This window comes from Salvelinus namaycush, chromosome 10 (assembly GCF_016432855.1).
Source record: "Salvelinus namaycush isolate Seneca chromosome 10, SaNama_1.0, whole genome shotgun sequence".
In the NCBI taxonomy this organism is placed as follows: Eukaryota; Metazoa; Chordata; class Actinopteri; order Salmoniformes; family Salmonidae; genus Salvelinus; species Salvelinus namaycush.
In genome coordinates, this window is record NC_052316.1 from 35,934,381 (window position 1) to 35,951,348 (window position 16,968).

The following is a 16,968-nucleotide window of genomic DNA, read 5'->3' on the forward strand; positions in this document are numbered from 1 at the left end:
CTTCTGACCCACTGGGAATGTGATGAAAGAAACAAAAGCTGAAATAAATAATTCTCTCCACTATTATTCTGACATTTCACATTCTTAAAATAAAGTGGTGATCCTAACTGACTAACGACTTTCCTCTTCTTCTGATGAGGAGTAAGAGATATCAGACCAATGTGCAGCGTGGTAAGTGTCCATTTTATTATATAAAACTGAACAATACAAAAATAACACCGTGAATGAACAAACGAAAACCGAAACAGTCCCGTATGGTACAGACACAGGAAACAACCACCCACAAAGGAAAACAGGCTACCTAAATATGGCTCCCAATCAGAGACAACGACTGACACCTGCCTCTGATTGAGAACCATACTAGGCCAAACACATAGAAATAGAACAACAGAACAAAACATAGAAAAACAACATAGAAATCCCACCCCAACTCACACTCTGACCAAACTAAAATAAAGACATAAAAAAGGAACTAAGGTCAGAACGTGACACTGACCTAGGACAGGGAATTTTTACTAGGAATAAATGTCAGGAATTGTGAAAAACTGAGTTTAAATGTATTTGGCTAAGGTGAATTTAAACTTCCAACTTCAACTGTATATGCCTATAGGTGTAGTTGGCTTGATATTTGAAACTTTGACTCTTTTAACATATTTTTATTGGATTTACTTTCCAGTTCTATAGTTAACAAATGCAATAAATATGTCACTTCACAAAACAAAAGCAGTTCATACATTCTCATAAATAGTGTTACCTTCCTAGAATATGGGAAGGATGGGAAGAAGGTGTGCATTTCCTAAGATTGACATAAATGCTCAAGTACAAACACATACAGTTCCAGTCAAAGTTTGGACACACCTACTCATTCAAGGATTTTTCTTTATTTTTACTATTTTCTACATTGTAGAACAATAGTGAATACATCAAAACTATGAAATAACACATATGGAATCACGTAGTAACCAAAAAAGTGTTAAACAAATCAAAATGTATTTTATATTTGAGATTCTTCAAGGTAACCACCCTTTGCCTTGATGACAGCTTTGCACACTCTTGGCATTCTCTTAACCAGCTTCATTAGGTAGTCACCTGGAATGCATTTCAATTAACAGGTGTGCCTTCTTAAAAGTTCATTTGTGGAATTTCTTTCCTTAATGTGTTTAAGCCAGTCAGTTGTGTTGTGACAAGGTAGGGGTGGTATACAGAAGATAGCCCTATTTGGTAAAATACCAAGTCCATATTATGGCAAGAACAGCTCAAATAAGCAAAGAGAAACGACAGTCCATCATTACTTTAAGACATGAATCTCAGTCAATACGGAACATTTCAAGAACTTTGAAGGCTTCTTCACGTGCAGACGCAAAAACCATCAAGCGCTATGATGAAACTGGCTCTCATGAGGACTGCCACAGGAATGGAAGACCCAGAGTTACCTCTCCTGCAGAGGATAAGTTCATTAGAGTTACCAGCCTCAGAAATTGCAGCCCAAATAAATGCTTCACAGAGTTCAAGTAACAGACACATCTCAACATCAACTGTTCAGAGGAGACTGCGTGAATAAGGCCTTCATGGTTGAATTGCTGCAAAGAAACCACTACTAAATGACACCAATAAAAATAAGAGACTTGCTTGTGTCAAGAAACATGAGCAATGGACATTAGACCAGTGGAAATTTGTGCTTTGGTCTGGAGTCCAAATTTGAGATTTTTGGTTCCATGGTCTCCGCATGTGTATTTCCAACCGTAAAGCATGGAGGAGTAGGTGTTATGGTGTGGGGGTGATTTGCTGGTGACACTGTCAGTGATTTATTTAGAATTCAAGGCACACTTAACCAACATGGCTACCACAGCATTCTGCAGCGATACACAATCCCATCTGGTTTGCGCTTAGTGGGACTATCATTTGTGTCTTCCGCATTTAACCCAACCCCTCTGAATAAGAGAGGTGCGTGGGGCTGCCTTAATCGACATCCACGTCTTCGGCGCCCAGGGAACAGTTAACTGCCTTGCTTAGGGGTAGAACAACAGATTTTTACCTTTGCTATTATTCTAATGAGCTCCTCCCCCAAACGGACAAATTTGGTTGACCGGACCAAATCTCTACCAATCATAGACGTCTTATGTTTCACGTTTAGTATATTCGCTAGCTAGCAAAACATACTGTAGCTAGCAAGCTAAGGACACTGCACTGACTTGGCAGCTGTTTCATGGAAACTAGCTAATCCATTGTGATTGAATTATGTCAATACTAGCTACAGTTGTTCACTAGCTTGGAGGAAGTGTTTAGTGTTGTGTGCATTGCGTTTGTACACCTAGCTAGCTACCATCCCATAGCCTACATTGCATATGAAGTGTGACTGGCTCATCCATGGATGTACAGAGAAAATGCCCGATTTGTTTCCACTTTTTTTTGTTTGCTCCCCCAGATAGGGGTTTGTGCATTCTGATTGGCTCATAGTCAAGTTGTTGGCCAGTGACAAGCATCGCAATTCTACAAGAAGAATCATCACTACCAGGGTCAGCACGCAGCAAGTACCGCTTTTGTTCTAGCAAGAGAAAGAACAGCCTCCCACTGTGATAAGTACCTACTGCAGTGAGATTCTCTGTGTGTTTCATGCTTTACAGAGGGTCAAGGATCATACCCCCAAGGCATGCTAATCTCCCATGTTATTGGTAATGGTGAGACATTAGCATGTCTTGAGGGTGTGATCTTTGACCCTCTGTAACTTTCTCACTCATCATTATTCACGATTAATTCAGGATTATCTGTATTCATAGTAGCATCCACATTTAATGTTGAGGTGTTTAGAAACATTATATTCTTATCATAAAAGTGACTACAAAATGGCAATACATTATTTACCATTAATTTCTATTGGGCAAAAAATAATCTGAAACATAACGTAGAGTCACAAGCTTAATATAGTCATTTTGTGCTAGGAATATGGGACCAAATACTAAACTTTTGACTACTTTATTTATACACTTTTTTAGGGGTGTTAATATTTTTGACCACTAACTTTTTGAGAGAGAATTTTTTTTTTCTCTGAGCAAATATTAGTATAAAATAATATAATTTTCCAAGTTTTTTGAGCATACAATATAGAATTATGTATTTTATACAGTCATTGCCCACTGGGCAAATTACGTTGAACCAACGTGGAATAGACGTTGAATTGCTCATCTTTATCAAGGTTGTCAATAATTTCTTAATAATTTTGGGCTTGAAGTGACAAATCCGAACTGCCCACTTTTGCAAATCCGTGTGAATGTGGTGTCTTTTCCTATGATGTGACACACAAATTATTTTCATCCTACATTTCGTTTCAGGGCTGGGTTTTATTTTAATGTTACCACCCACCAGCATGTCATTGTTTATAAATCCAAAAACGCTGCACAGTTATTCCTCTTTGTGACTGCGATGAGCCAAACAGCCTTGTGTCCACTTGGCTGCCTGAGCCACGGAGCAAATTAAAATAGTGTGTGCAAATTTATTTTTGCACCTCCACTTTTTTTTTTACCAGAACATTATCATAATCCATTGGATCATTTGTAGATGTTCACTTATTTAGCTAGTCAGTATAAAATAATCTCCCCTAAATCAATGTTTATGACAAATCCAGCTCCAGACCCAGCCATAGAGCCAGCTGGCTAATCTTTTGAATACAGTGTAGTTAAAAAAAGCAACAGATAACATTAGCTAGATAATGTTAAGGTTAGAAAGATGGATAGGTAGCTAGATAGATAAGGTTAGAATGCTAGCTACACGGACAGCTGTCAGTTCCCTATTTGTTGGTGTTTATCAACTCCACATGGAAATTCACACACACAATTTGTATAAGTAGCCTTTGTCATTCTTCAGATGTGGAACTTAAACGTGCATTCTTCTCAAGGACAGAAAATCACATCAAAATAGTGGCGGTAACTTCCTGTGGGGGGTGTTCAAGACTTTTTCTAGTAGATGTTTTTTAAGACCCTTTTCTAACTGTGACCAGAAATCAAAGCCTTTGCTTTTTCCACATTTTTAGGATGGAAAATGGTTGAAAAACATATCTATGCCTTAATTTCCCCAAAATATAGACTCTTATATTTCATTTGACACCATTTGATATGCTCCTATGAACTTCACATGTTGGTGCTCATGGCTCCTTTTACATGGAAATGACCTTCACCATTACGTATGATACATATGTCCAGCTGATGCAGCTTCTGGCTACTGTACCTGTGTCAGTGGGTCAGTGTTGCTATGGTGCTGCACATGGAGAATAAGGCCTTGCCCTCACCCAACATCTCCAGTTTCCCTCTAATGGAACAGAGATGGGTAGATCGAGGGTGATTGAGAGATGGAGAGTGGAACAAGTGAAATGAGAGAGGGGGAGCTTACTTTACCTGTGCGAGGTCTTTGTTCCCTTGTAGAGTATTTGTGTGGGGTATTTGTGTCACTGTGTCTCTTGCCCTCTGGCACTCACACAGCAGTGGCTTCATGACTTCCTTTTGAATTTGTTTGCATCTGGTTTAGATTTATTTAAGCAACTGAATTGTATTTCTCCCAGATGGTTGGTTGGGATCCCCCCACCATGCTCTACAGCGCTCTTTTACCCCACATGGTTTTAATGTGGATCACATAAGGACTTCTCTGCTTGCTATGCACCCAAATGGACACCAGTGTTTCTCTGCTAAGTGCGCAGGACAAGCAGCAAGCTCTTCATGTCCGCCACAGGTATGTGTGTTCTCTCCTCTCGTTTTGGGCATGTAACTATGCTGCCCTTTTTGGAATGTTGAAGACTTGCTGCTGAGTGCTTATCAATTAAAGGGATCTGCAAGCAGAAATATTATAACAAATTATACCATAGTCTAATTCAAGAAAAAACTATTTTCCCAGGGCAGTAGGGAAGGAGTATACTAAAAATCATATCTGGCGTATTATCGAAAATGTATTGTGTTTATTTGTTCAGTGTATTTTGGTTAATTCAGTGTTCAGTCTGTGTTCCCTGTGGTGACAATGACGGGGGTGTTCTCAGTCTCAGTAAACCTACCTCCCAGTGGGAGGCCAGTGATATGGAGTTGAGAGGCCTGTTGGAGTAGGCAAAAGAGGCCTGTGTTGTAAGCAGTGTCTCGTTCCTGTCAATATTTAATAGCAGAATGAAACAATAATGAGAATCCTCAAGCGATTGACTTGCTTTCAAATGTCTATACAGTTTGGCTTCTGTCCTCCACAGTGCACACTGTGTGAACCCAACCACACATTGGTGGGAACTCTCCATTTTGGAGCGTGTTTCTGAACTGAAGAATATTTAAAAATGTATACTATTGTCATTTCACAGACTGGTTTTCCTGGAATATAGGCCTAGTCTGAGAACATCACTTACCCTGACAGTCGAATACGTTGACATGTGTTGACAAACAGCCTTTGAGGTTTTTGGTAGAAAGCCATAGGATTGAATCCAATCCAGGGAATTCTATGTTTAAACTCCCATATCATATAGATTGCATAGCAACGTCTCTCTTGCTTGTAAAAATAGCCCGCCTCATTTCATGGGAGTAAAGATCCAGGTCAACAGACAAATAATCTCATGTCATCGCCATGTCCTTGACCAAAACCTTAATTCAATATAGCCTAACTCAGAGGCTTGACCTAACCAGTGCCTGGTCAGTTGGGGTTGTGGAGCTTTGATGCTGATCTGTTCTTGTGAAAGCTAATTTGTGGACATAGTGGTTGACCATAGCATACACCCAAGCCAAGGGCACCTTGGGCCAGGACAGTCATTAATGAGTTAATGCACTAAATACACACAAGTGGATTTCTACAGATTGGCTTTATTTACCTGATTGAAGGATAAGGAGAGGGCTACAACAGTGCATTGTGGGGAATGGAGTTTTTACCCTGTTCAATATGCTGCTGTAGTATCTGACTTCATGATATCTGTGACTTAAGCCTTGTTCACACTGCAGGCCTTAATACTCAAATCAGTTTTGTTTTTCAAATATTTTTTGGACTAATGACTGTCCAAACAGCAAGTTACAAATGACTAAATCGGATTTATGTGTGTTCAGACAGCAGTCGTTTGCTGACAAGGCTATGCTGGTTGTCATAGTAATGGTGGGTGTGTGTGCAGTGGTGTAGACTGATTGGTGGTGCTTGTGCTTCCTATCATTCAGAAGTTATGTAGCAAGCTAAGGTGACAATGCCTGCTATGGACATTTCTCAGTTGCTTTGATGTTCACAATCATAGGGTAAGAACACTTTTAAAGCCTTAAAGAATAAGATAATCCAAATTTCAAAATGAGTCCTAGCTAGCTGTTTTGCTTTCTAGCACATTCACTCATTTGTTTGTAAACAATTAACAAGCTAATTAGCTACCACATGTTCTTTTCAAACTGTCAACAGAGTAGCTAGCAAGCAACAAGATATACCAACTAATAATCTAAAAAACACTTGAGGGCAAATAAATCCGATTTTGACCTTCAGACACATGGCCAGGAATCAGATTTGTATCTGACTTCAAACCACCTTGAAATGTGACTTGAAATATCCGATTCCATGTGCTTTTTGTCTGTTCAGAATGCAGGAAAAAGAACAGATTTGAATTGGATACGCAAATAAATAGGATTTGAGTCACTTCAAAGTGCCAATGTGAACACGGCTAAAGAGTCCGACCTCACTGAATCTCATGTACGGGTTCACTGCATCTCATCTCGTCTCTTTTTATTAAGATCTGTTTCAAGACAATAACATCTTTCAATAAGTGTCCAGTATTATGGCTAACTGCTTTATTGTGACACCAGTAAAAAGGAGTGAGTTTGACAGAGTGCATTAGTCGTCCCCGGAGCCACTTAGTAGCCCCTGTAATTACCTCTGAACATGCTGGCTAATGAGATGTGACACACACCAGCCGGTGGCCCAGATGAGGAGGGAGACTGAACCAGAAATGCAGCCGTCGGCTTAGCCCAGCTTACTGTAGTCACTACAATTCCTGAACCCATTCCTGTACGTGAAAACCTAACGTTACCCGGAGACTGAAGCCCTGACTGAACTGTCAACAAAAGATTTGACGCTCTGGACATCCAACTGGGAGGGGTCAGGATTCTCTGGACAGAAGGCAGTTGTAGCCCAAAGTTGTGCTGTTACGGCAGGTCAGAGAGACTGTTTTAGAGACTGTGTCGTTGGCGGAGAGTCTTACTAGGGAGAGGAGGTTTTTTGGCTGTGTCTGGGCTGGCTAACAGGTCACCGTCCTCGGTATGTGTCAGCACGCGAAACGACAGCAGCTGAGTTGTCTCACCCTGAAGGAGCAGGTCTCAATCATAGCCAGTGACAGAGTGATCGAGAAGCTTGAGATGTCCATCCTGTCAAGGGTCCGAGAGTGGGTGAGGATGAAAAGAGGCAGCAGGTACAGTACTGTATGTTGTTTACAGGTACAGTACTGTATGTTGTTTACAGGTACAGTACTGTATGTTGTTTTAAGGTACAGTACTGTATGTTGTTTTAAGGTACAGTACTGTATGTTGTTTACAGGTACAGTACTGTGTTGTTTACAGGTACAGTACTGTGTTGTTTACAGGTACAGTACTGTGTTGTTTACAGGTACAGTACTGTGTGTTGTTTTAAGGTACAGTACTGTGTGTTGTTTTAAGGTACAGTACTGTATGTTGTTTTAAGGTACAGTACTGTATGTTGTTTTAAGGTACAGTACTGTATGTTGTTTTAAGGTACAGTACTGTATGTTGTTTACAGGTACTGTATGTTGTTTTAAGGTACAGTACTGTATGTTGTTTACAGGTACAGTACTGTATGTTGTTTACAGGTAAAGTACTGTATGTTGTTTTAAGGTACAGTACTGTATGTTGTTTACAGGTACAGTACTGTATGTTGTTTACAGGTACAGTACTGTATGTTGTTTACAGCACTGTGGTCTATTGAAGACTGCTCTTGACTGGCCCAAAACTTAGGCATTATATTCTAATATAACTCTAATCACTGTAACGATTTGTCTTGAGATGGACATTGGTTTGTGGCTGTTCATGAAGTGCTATTTTTCAGTCAGCTAATGTTCACTAAAGTTTGAATCAGATGCTGGGAAGTGTTTGATTGGTATGAGGAGAGCAGGTGGTTATTGTATTTCAGGTATTGGATTGAGTTGACAATGTTCTTACCACTCCAGACCCCATGCATACAGCAGGCTGTATGTAATATGCTGTGCCATATAGAGGTGGGAGTCATGCTTGGACTAAGCCATGATGTAGGTTAATAATGATGTGATGTCATAATAATCCCATAGTTTCCACCACCTCAGCACTATATTCTCCTGGTAGATAATCTCGTCCCCAGGCTAATAGCCCAAGAGTCTGGTGAACGACATTACTATCCTGGAGAGAGCATATGGAATCACTTGTTATTGTTTTTCTGTCTTTATCTGTAGTGGCATGAAAGGAAGCCTGAAGCCTTTCCTTTTAAGAAAGCAACAGAACTTCCTGGAGGAGTAACCAACCACAGCTGTTTTAGAAGCCAGTGGTGGCAGGGTGTGGACTGTGGAGTTCTACAGTATAGATGCAGATCCTAACCACAAACACATATGGGTGTGCTGTGGAGCCGAACTGCATTGGTGGAGAGAAGTTTGGTTCTGTATACCAACATGACAAGGTATTTCTACAGTCCATGTCATTGGTCTGGTGTAGGGCTGTGATGGTCATGGAATTTCGGATGACAGTAATTGGACAGCCAAATGACCACTTCACCGTAATAACTGTTTGAATAGGCAAAAAATTTGTGTGACTACACATTTTCTCCTCTCATCTGCTACTAACTGCATGTGCTGCCATAGAAATTGAATATATAGAACAGGCATCCCCAGTCATGTCAATGATGGCATGATGGGTGGACTGCTGTAAAATGTGTAAAATATGTGCTATGATTTGTTGATTCAACTCAACTGACATTACAAACAATACATTCCATTGCATGAGCCACATCAGTAACATAATTTGAATGAACATTCTACATTAACATGGAAATTATTGCATCACAATACCAGACAGCCATTGCGAGTGTACCCATGAGTTTACCAGTCAAATTACCAGGGTTAGAGGTTCCAAGCCCTTTCTTTTGATTATACAGTATTTATGTGTGCTGCTGCATTGTGGGGTGCGTTTTCTAGGCAACCGAAGACCCAGTTGCTTGTTTCTGCATGGCGCAACAAAGCAAAGATGATTTAGTATGAAGATTTTTAGAAACTGCTTCTCCAACGGAAGTCCCCGATCACAGCTTTAGGCGATGTCATGGCGACGTTGGCTAGCTAAACTTGCGCGCAGAAATACGTCATTGGGACTAACAGTTGTGTCACGACGAACTGCGCATGTGCATGCCATCAAACGAAAGTCACTCCTTCGGTAAAGTTGTCTTTGGCTAAAAGAAAAACGTGTCAGTTTGTCATTTTCATAAAGTTGGAGTAATAACATGTTTAGCTACTTAAGACATTGGCTCGAATCTAGGTTGTGCCTTTAGAAATCGAGAAAATGAACAACTAGGGAATCATTTTTAGCTTATCTCATTGACTTCCCAAACCCTGGTCGAGTCTGCCAAGTTGATTTGCAGGAGTCCCCGGAAGTATCACGATGTTGGGCCTCTGGGTTTAGAAACTCTGAACAAATTTTCATAACATTTTTAAGAGTCCATGTTATGGCCGAAACTGACTCAATCGCATAAATTTCTGGCGGTCCCATCTTTAGTCAGCTGTTGTTGTTTTATTTACGGCTATGGCGGTTATTTTATTTTCATGATGGTCTTCATCCATACACGGTAATTGTGCCAGTTTGAGTGCCAGTCTGTTTGTGCTATCATGCCAACTCTTTAGGCGAGTTGACAACTGCTATCATTGTGTATGGACAGCTATCATTGTCAAGCCAAACATGGCATGACAATGATAGCAGTTGTCATGTGTGCAAACAGATCTGAATGGGGCAGTACTCTGACCGTAACTGATCCTTTTGCTTTTTTCTATCTTATGGTATGTGTATATTTGTTGTCAAGTGGTGGTTGTTGTTGTTGGCTTTTAATGTTGTTTTATCCTGAATTTCCTCTGATATTAGTTTATGTTCCTAGACAGTCTGATCATGCACACACACATAGAGACTATGGGCTATAATGTGTTCTTCTTCTCCTTCTAGGATGGAGACGTCTTGTCTGGAGTTGGCCTTGGAGGGGGAGAGGCAGTGTAAGGTGGGGAATTACCGTGCCGGGGTCTCCTTCTTTGAGTCGGCAATCCAGGTTGGCACAGAGGACCTTCAGATCCTCAGCGCCATCTACAGCCAGCTGGGCAACGCATACTTCCACCTGCAGGAGTACAGCAAGGCTCTAGAATACCACCGCCACGACCTCAACCTCACCAGGTACACAATACCGCCTCAACCTCACCAGGTACACAGCACCGCCTCAACCTCACCAGGTACACAGCACCGCCTCAACCTCACCAGGTACACAGCATCACCACGACCTCAACCTCACCAGGTACACAGCATCGCCACGACCTCAACCTCACCAGGTACACAGCATCGCCACGACCTCAACCTCACCAGGTACACAGCACCGCCACGACCTCAACCTCACCAGGTACACACACTTAGCAGGACCTCACACTGACCAGGTACACAGCACCACCATGACATCACAACACAGCTACAACCTCACTCTGACCAGGTGCACACTATTGCCATGACCTCACTCTGACCAGGTACACAGCACTGCCATGACCTCACTCTGACCAGGTGCACACCACTGCCATGACCTCACTCTGACCAGGTGCACACTACCGCCATGACCTCACTCTGACCAGGTGCACACTACCGCCATGACCTCACTCTGACCAGGTACACAGCACTAGAGGTCGACCGATTATGCTTTTTCAACGCCGATACCGATTATTGGAGGACCAAAAAAAGCCGATGCCGATCAATCGGCCGATTTTTTTTAATTTTTTTAATTTTTATTTTTTTACATTTGTAATAATGACAATTACAACAATACTGAATTAACACTTATTTTAACTTAATATATTACATCAATAAAATCAATTTAGCCTCAAATAAATAATGAAACATGTTCAATTTGGTTTAAATAATGCAAAAACAAAGTGTTGGAGAAGAAAGTAAAAGTGCAATATGTGCCATGTAAAAAAGCTAACGTTTAAGTTCCTTGCTCAGAACATGAGAACATATGAAAGCTGGTGGTTCCTTTTAACATGAGTCTTCAATATTCCCAGGTAAGAAGTTTTAGGTTGTAGTTATTATAGGAATTATAGGACTATTTCTCTCTATACCATTTGTATTTCATATACCTTTGACTAGTGGATGTTCTTATAGGCACTTTAGTATTGCCAGTGTAACAGTATAGCTTCCGTCCCTCTCCTCGCCCCTACCTGGGCTCGAACCAGAAACACATCGACAACAGCCACCCTCGAAGCATCGTTACCCATCGCTACACTCTGCAAGGGGAACAACTACTCCAAGTCTCAGAGCGAGTGACGTCACCGATTGAAACGCTATTAGCGCCCACCCCGCTAACTAGCTAGCCATTTCACATCGGTTACACTATGTACAATTCTGGCAAATTAATTACGGTCTTTGTTAGGAATAAATGGACTTCACACAGTTCGCAACGAGCCAGGCGGCCCAAACTGCTGCATATACCCCGACTGCTTGCACGGAACGCAAGAGAAGTGACACAATTTTCCTAATTATAAGAAATTCATGTTAGCAGGCAATATTAACTTAAGGCATTGATGTTTATGGTTAGGTGCAACGACAGTGCTAAATCATCACCCGTTTGGCGAAGTAGGCTGTGATTCGATGAGAAATTAACAGGCACCGCATCGATTATATGCAACGCAGGACACGCTAGATAAACTAGTAATATCATCAACCATGTGTAGTTAACTAGTGATTATGTGAAGATGTATTGTTTTTTATAAGTTTAATGGTAGCTAGCAACTTACCTTGGCTTCTTGCTGCCCTCGCGTAACAGGTAGTCAGCCTGCCACGCAGGCTCCTCGTGGAGTGCAATGTAAGGCAGGTGGTTAGAGCGTTGGACTAGTAACCGGAAGGTTGCAAAAACGAATCCCCGAGCTGACAAGGTAAAAATCTGTCTTTCTGCCCCTGAACAAGGCAGTTAACCCACCATTCCTAGGCCGTCATTGAAAATAAGAATGTGTTCTTAACTGACTTGCCTAGTTAAATAAAGGTGTAAAAAAATATTTTAAAAATCGGCCAAATCGGTGTCCAAAAATAACGATTTCCGATTGTTATGAAAACTTGAAATCGACCCTAATTAATCGGCCATTCCGATTAATCGGTCGACCTCTACACAGCACCGCCATGACCCTTAGAACCTAAGGTCTGCCCTAAGCCACTGCCTTTATTCAAGTGAAGACGTCATAAGACTAGGCAAGTATGACAACGAGAAGCTATGCTGCCCTTAAACTGTTCCAAGGCGAGGTTTGTTAAGCTCTTAAAGGTAAACGTCTGAAGAAATGAGAGCTGGGAGCTGGGGAAGTGGCATGGTACTGTAAATCGTTGACATGTCTAAGATTCTGTGTGGGGATGTGATTTCTCTCCAGAACCATTGGAGATGAACTTGGAGAAGCAAAAGCCAGTGGTAACCTTGGGAACACTTTGAAGGTTTTGGGAAGGTTTGATGAAGCAGTGGTCTGTTGCCAAAGACACTATGACATTACCAGAGGGATGTACGATAAGGTGAGTACAAGTAATATACTCTGATTGTAATGAGTAGTAGTCATCAACCCTGGTCCTGGAAAGCTAGAAGGTGTGCTGATCGTGGTTCCAGCCCAACACTAAGACATCTGATTCAAACATTCAACCAAAACATCAAGACCTTGGTTAACTGAGATTTAGTGCTAGACTGGAACGAAAGCGTGAATACCCAGGACTCTCCAGGACTCGGGCTGGTGACCACTGGTGGTGGCCATAACAGGCAGCTTGGTCTCCCACAGCTGAATAGTTGGAGAACTAGAATAACTGAGGCATAGTTATGTGCTGATGTCTAGAATAGTTTGACGCCCGACCCCTGTGTTTGTGTGCTGGGTAATGTATTTTAAGTGTATAATTACAACGTTGGTTATATTGGTCTGTTCCTGTGTGGTGGTGCCTGTGTGTGCATGTAGGTTGGGCAGGCCCGAGCACTGTATAATTTTGGCAACGTTTACCATGCCAAGGGGAAAAGCATCTGCTGGACTGGAGCAGAGCCAGGAGAAATCCCTGAGGAGGCCAAGGTCGCTCTGAACAAAGCCACAGAGTTTTACGAGTGAGTTAATCTCGTTTCTAAAATTTAAAATGTGTCAATAGATAAATGTGACTTTTGTTAGAATTTTACATTAAATGACAGTCTGTGAATAAATAGACTTTTGTAAATGTGTTACCTTTTTTATATATTTTTTGTGTGTTTCTGTTTACCATAGATTCAACCTTTCCATTGTGAAGGACTTGGGGGATCGGGCAGCACAGGGGCGGACCTATGGTAACCTAGGTAACACACACTATCTGCTCGGAAACTTCCAGCGAGCTGTGGTGGCCCATGGACAGGTACATACCCTAACTTAGTGGCATCATAGAACCTGACTTGCATCCATAAACAGTCAAGGTAATAGATTATAACAGGATGCGTCCCAAATGGCGCCCTATTTACACTATATAGGCAATAGGGGGCCATTTGTGGCAAAGGGATGGACATCCCTGTGTAGATAATGTTGTATTGCATGATCTCTCCGTTATTATGTAGAGGGATTGAGAACCTGTAACCAATGACCAATCTGCTTCTTTAACTTATTGTTGTAGCGTCTCCTCATCGCTAAGGAGTTTGGGGACAGGGCGGCTGAGAGGAGGGCCTACTATAACCTAGGCAACGCTTACATCTTCTTGGACCAGTTTGAAGTGGCGGCTGAACATTACAAGTGAGTAGTAGATTACTAAACTCAGCGGCCCAGTGCTTTTTCAGACACGCCTGTCTAGTGCTCTCTAGTTGGTCCAGACTTGTTTGACAGATGTTCGCTAACTCTGGTGCAACTTTGGTGGAACGCATCCCTTCTTACTTCTGAGATGTTTGTTTTTGTTGTACATTGTCCCTGTCCAAATTAACTTGATAAACTTAATAAATAAACATGAGTGAGGGCAAGCAATCAGAAGAGAAGGAGTTTTAGTGAGGTGAAAATGATAAGGAAATATAGTGTTTTTGGCAGTCTCTGCCCACAGTTACACAAGCAAGACTAGTTTTTGGTGGTGACCCCTTACTCACCCTCTGACCCTTGACCTGTCTGTGCCTCTGCCCTCCCCCTCTACCCAGGAAGACTCTGCAGCTGGCCATGGTGCTGAAGGATAAGGCTGTGGAGGCTCAGGCCTGTTATAGCCTGGGGAACACCTACACACTGCAGCAGGACTACCAGAGAGCCATCGACTACCACCTCAAACACCTTATCATCGCACAGGAGCTCAAAGACAGGTACACTATATATACAAAAGTATGTGGACACCCTTTCAAATTAGTAGTTTCAGCTATTTCAGCCACACCTGTTGCTGACAGGTGTATAAAATTGAGCATACAGCCATGCAATCTCCATAGACAGACAAACATTGGCAGTAGAATGGCCTTACTGAAGAGCTCTGTGACTTTCAACATGGCACCGTCATAGGGTGCCACCTTTCTAACAAGTCAGCTAGAGCTGCCCCGGTCAACTGTAAGTGCTGTTATTGTGAAGTGGAAATGTCTAGGAGCAACAACGGCTCAGCCGTGACGTGGTAGTCCACACAAGTTCACAGAACGGGCCTGCTGAGTGCTGAAGAGCGTAAAAATCGTCTGTTCTCAGTTGCAACACTCACTACCGAGTTCCAAACTACCTCTGGAAGCAACGTCAGCACAAGAACTGTTCGTCTGGAGCTTCATGAAAGGGGTTTCTATGGCCGAGCAGCCGCACACAAGCCTAAGATCACCATGCACAATGCCAAATGTCGGCTGGAGTGGGGTAAAGCTCGCCGCCACGTTTGGTCATGTAGTGTCTCACACACACACACACACACACACACACACACACACACACACACACACACACACACACACACACAGAGTAATGCACAAACATTCTAACCTGGAAAGTAAACATGTGCATTGAATTTATTTTTAAAGATAATGGTGAATATGTATCAGAGAGTTTAATTGAATTTGCTGTTGTATGTGTGTGGATGGAGGGTTGGCCTGAATGGGGGTCCTGACTAGCTATTGATCCACAGGGCTAAAATGATACATCACAGTAATCAATGGAGGCCCACAGAGACACCCAGCTCCAGCATCAGATTACTGACACAAGTGATGACATCAGGAAAACAGCCCATGAAAAGGGATTCTACAGTCTATGGAATCAGCATGTGCATTCAATATGAGCTTGATTGTTACTTACTTACTTACTTTATCATCTTTACCCTGGACACACATGCTTTGTTGAACATGCTCAATGTGATCACAGTAGTGAAGTGTTCTCTAAATTCATTGGGGCTCCTCTCTCTGTTTGTGCAGGGTTGGGGAGGGCAGAGCGTGCTGGAGTTTAGGAAATGCCCACACAGCCTTGGGGAATCATCAGAAGGCCATTCACTTTGCTGAGAAGCATCTGGAGATATCCAAAGAGGTGTCTATTTACTGCTACTGGTCAACTGTGTACTCCTCCCAATCTAATGCATGTTATCAGTACCTGTTATCTAGTCACAGCTCTTTCTGCTGCACATTGGAGGAACTACATGGAAATAACCTGTCATTATTATCCAATAAATCACAACTCTGCGAATTCCCTATGGATAAAATAACTGAGGGGAGGGGCGATGACAACAAAACCTCAACTCTATATGGGCACATTATTCCCTTGCTATGTTTAAGTTATGTTCTTATGTAGCTAGTTCTCCCTTTTCTATTCTCATCCTGTATCTGGTCCAGACTGGAGACAAAAATGGTGAGGCAACAGCCAGGATGAATATGGCAGACCTGAAGTTAGTGCTGGGTCTGGGTCAGAACCCAAGCTCAAGCCTCAACACCAACAACAGCTCTGTTCTGACTGAGAACCACAGGAAGCAGGATACCTTACCAGGTAAGTCCCTACAGGCCTACCTACCTGTAACATTATTATTATTATTATAAACTATATTTATTGAGTTTAGTTTAAATAAAAATGGTCCTCTGTGGCTTAGTTGGTAGAGCATGGCGCTTGCAACATCGATCGTGGGTTTGATTCCTACTTTGGATAAAACCGTATGCTAAATGGCATTTATTATTATTAAAAATAACCATTATTCCATTTATACTCATTATTCTGAACCCTACACAAATCTGTAGTTCGGAGTCAGTCCAGGTGCAAGCCTGGCAAAGTGACACGAATGCCTGTTCATCCATATTGGAGAAATACCCACCTCTGATGTTTGTTTCAGGTGTGAAGTCAGAAGGAAGGAGTAACAGTATGGAGAACTTGGAGCATATAGGACTGGGCCCTGAGAAAACAACTGTAGAAGTGTGTACAAAAATATGTATAGTACACATGCATATTAACACTCACATAGGCTTAGGAGCAGAAATGTCTCTCATCAGTCATGTTACAATTGTATTGATTTATGTAAATGTTGATTTTATTGATTGGTTATATAGCAGCAGTGACATCTCAACTAAATTGCCAAGACACCACCTATCACCCCCTGCCCTCTGTGTTGTTTCATGTACTGTCTGCCATTACCACAGAACTGGGACGAAGATGTATTTAGGCCTTCTAACCCTAAATCCAGCATGGCCAAGGCCTCCTCCAAACTGTTCTTCATCAACCGGTTCAGAGGGAAGAAACACAAGAAACACAGCTCTCCTACCAGAGATGGGGTCCTCCAGGACACCAGCAACAAGCCCACGGCCCGAGAGATGGACACACATAAGTCTGGAGTCAAG

General features: G+C 42.0%; 1 protein-coding gene across 1 annotated transcript in view; it reads left to right on the forward strand.

Moving 5' to 3' along the window:
* LOC120054555 (G-protein-signaling modulator 2-like) overlaps nt 1-16,968 on the forward strand; it is a 28,667-nt gene that overhangs the window by 10,106 nt on the left and 1,593 nt on the right. The window contains exons 2-11 of the mRNA XM_039002000.1: nt 10,161-10,382; nt 12,605-12,740; nt 13,169-13,308; nt 13,463-13,586; nt 13,839-13,954; nt 14,344-14,499; nt 15,568-15,676; nt 15,979-16,129; nt 16,467-16,540; nt 16,771-16,968. Coding sequence (XP_038857928.1) covers nt 10,162-10,382; nt 12,605-12,740; nt 13,169-13,308; nt 13,463-13,586; nt 13,839-13,954; nt 14,344-14,499; nt 15,568-15,676; nt 15,979-16,129; nt 16,467-16,540; nt 16,771-16,968 — 1,425 coding nt within the window. The 5' untranslated portion in view covers nt 10,161. The remainder of the gene's footprint in view (nt 1-10,160; nt 10,383-12,604; nt 12,741-13,168; nt 13,309-13,462; nt 13,587-13,838; nt 13,955-14,343; nt 14,500-15,567; nt 15,677-15,978; nt 16,130-16,466; nt 16,541-16,770) is intronic.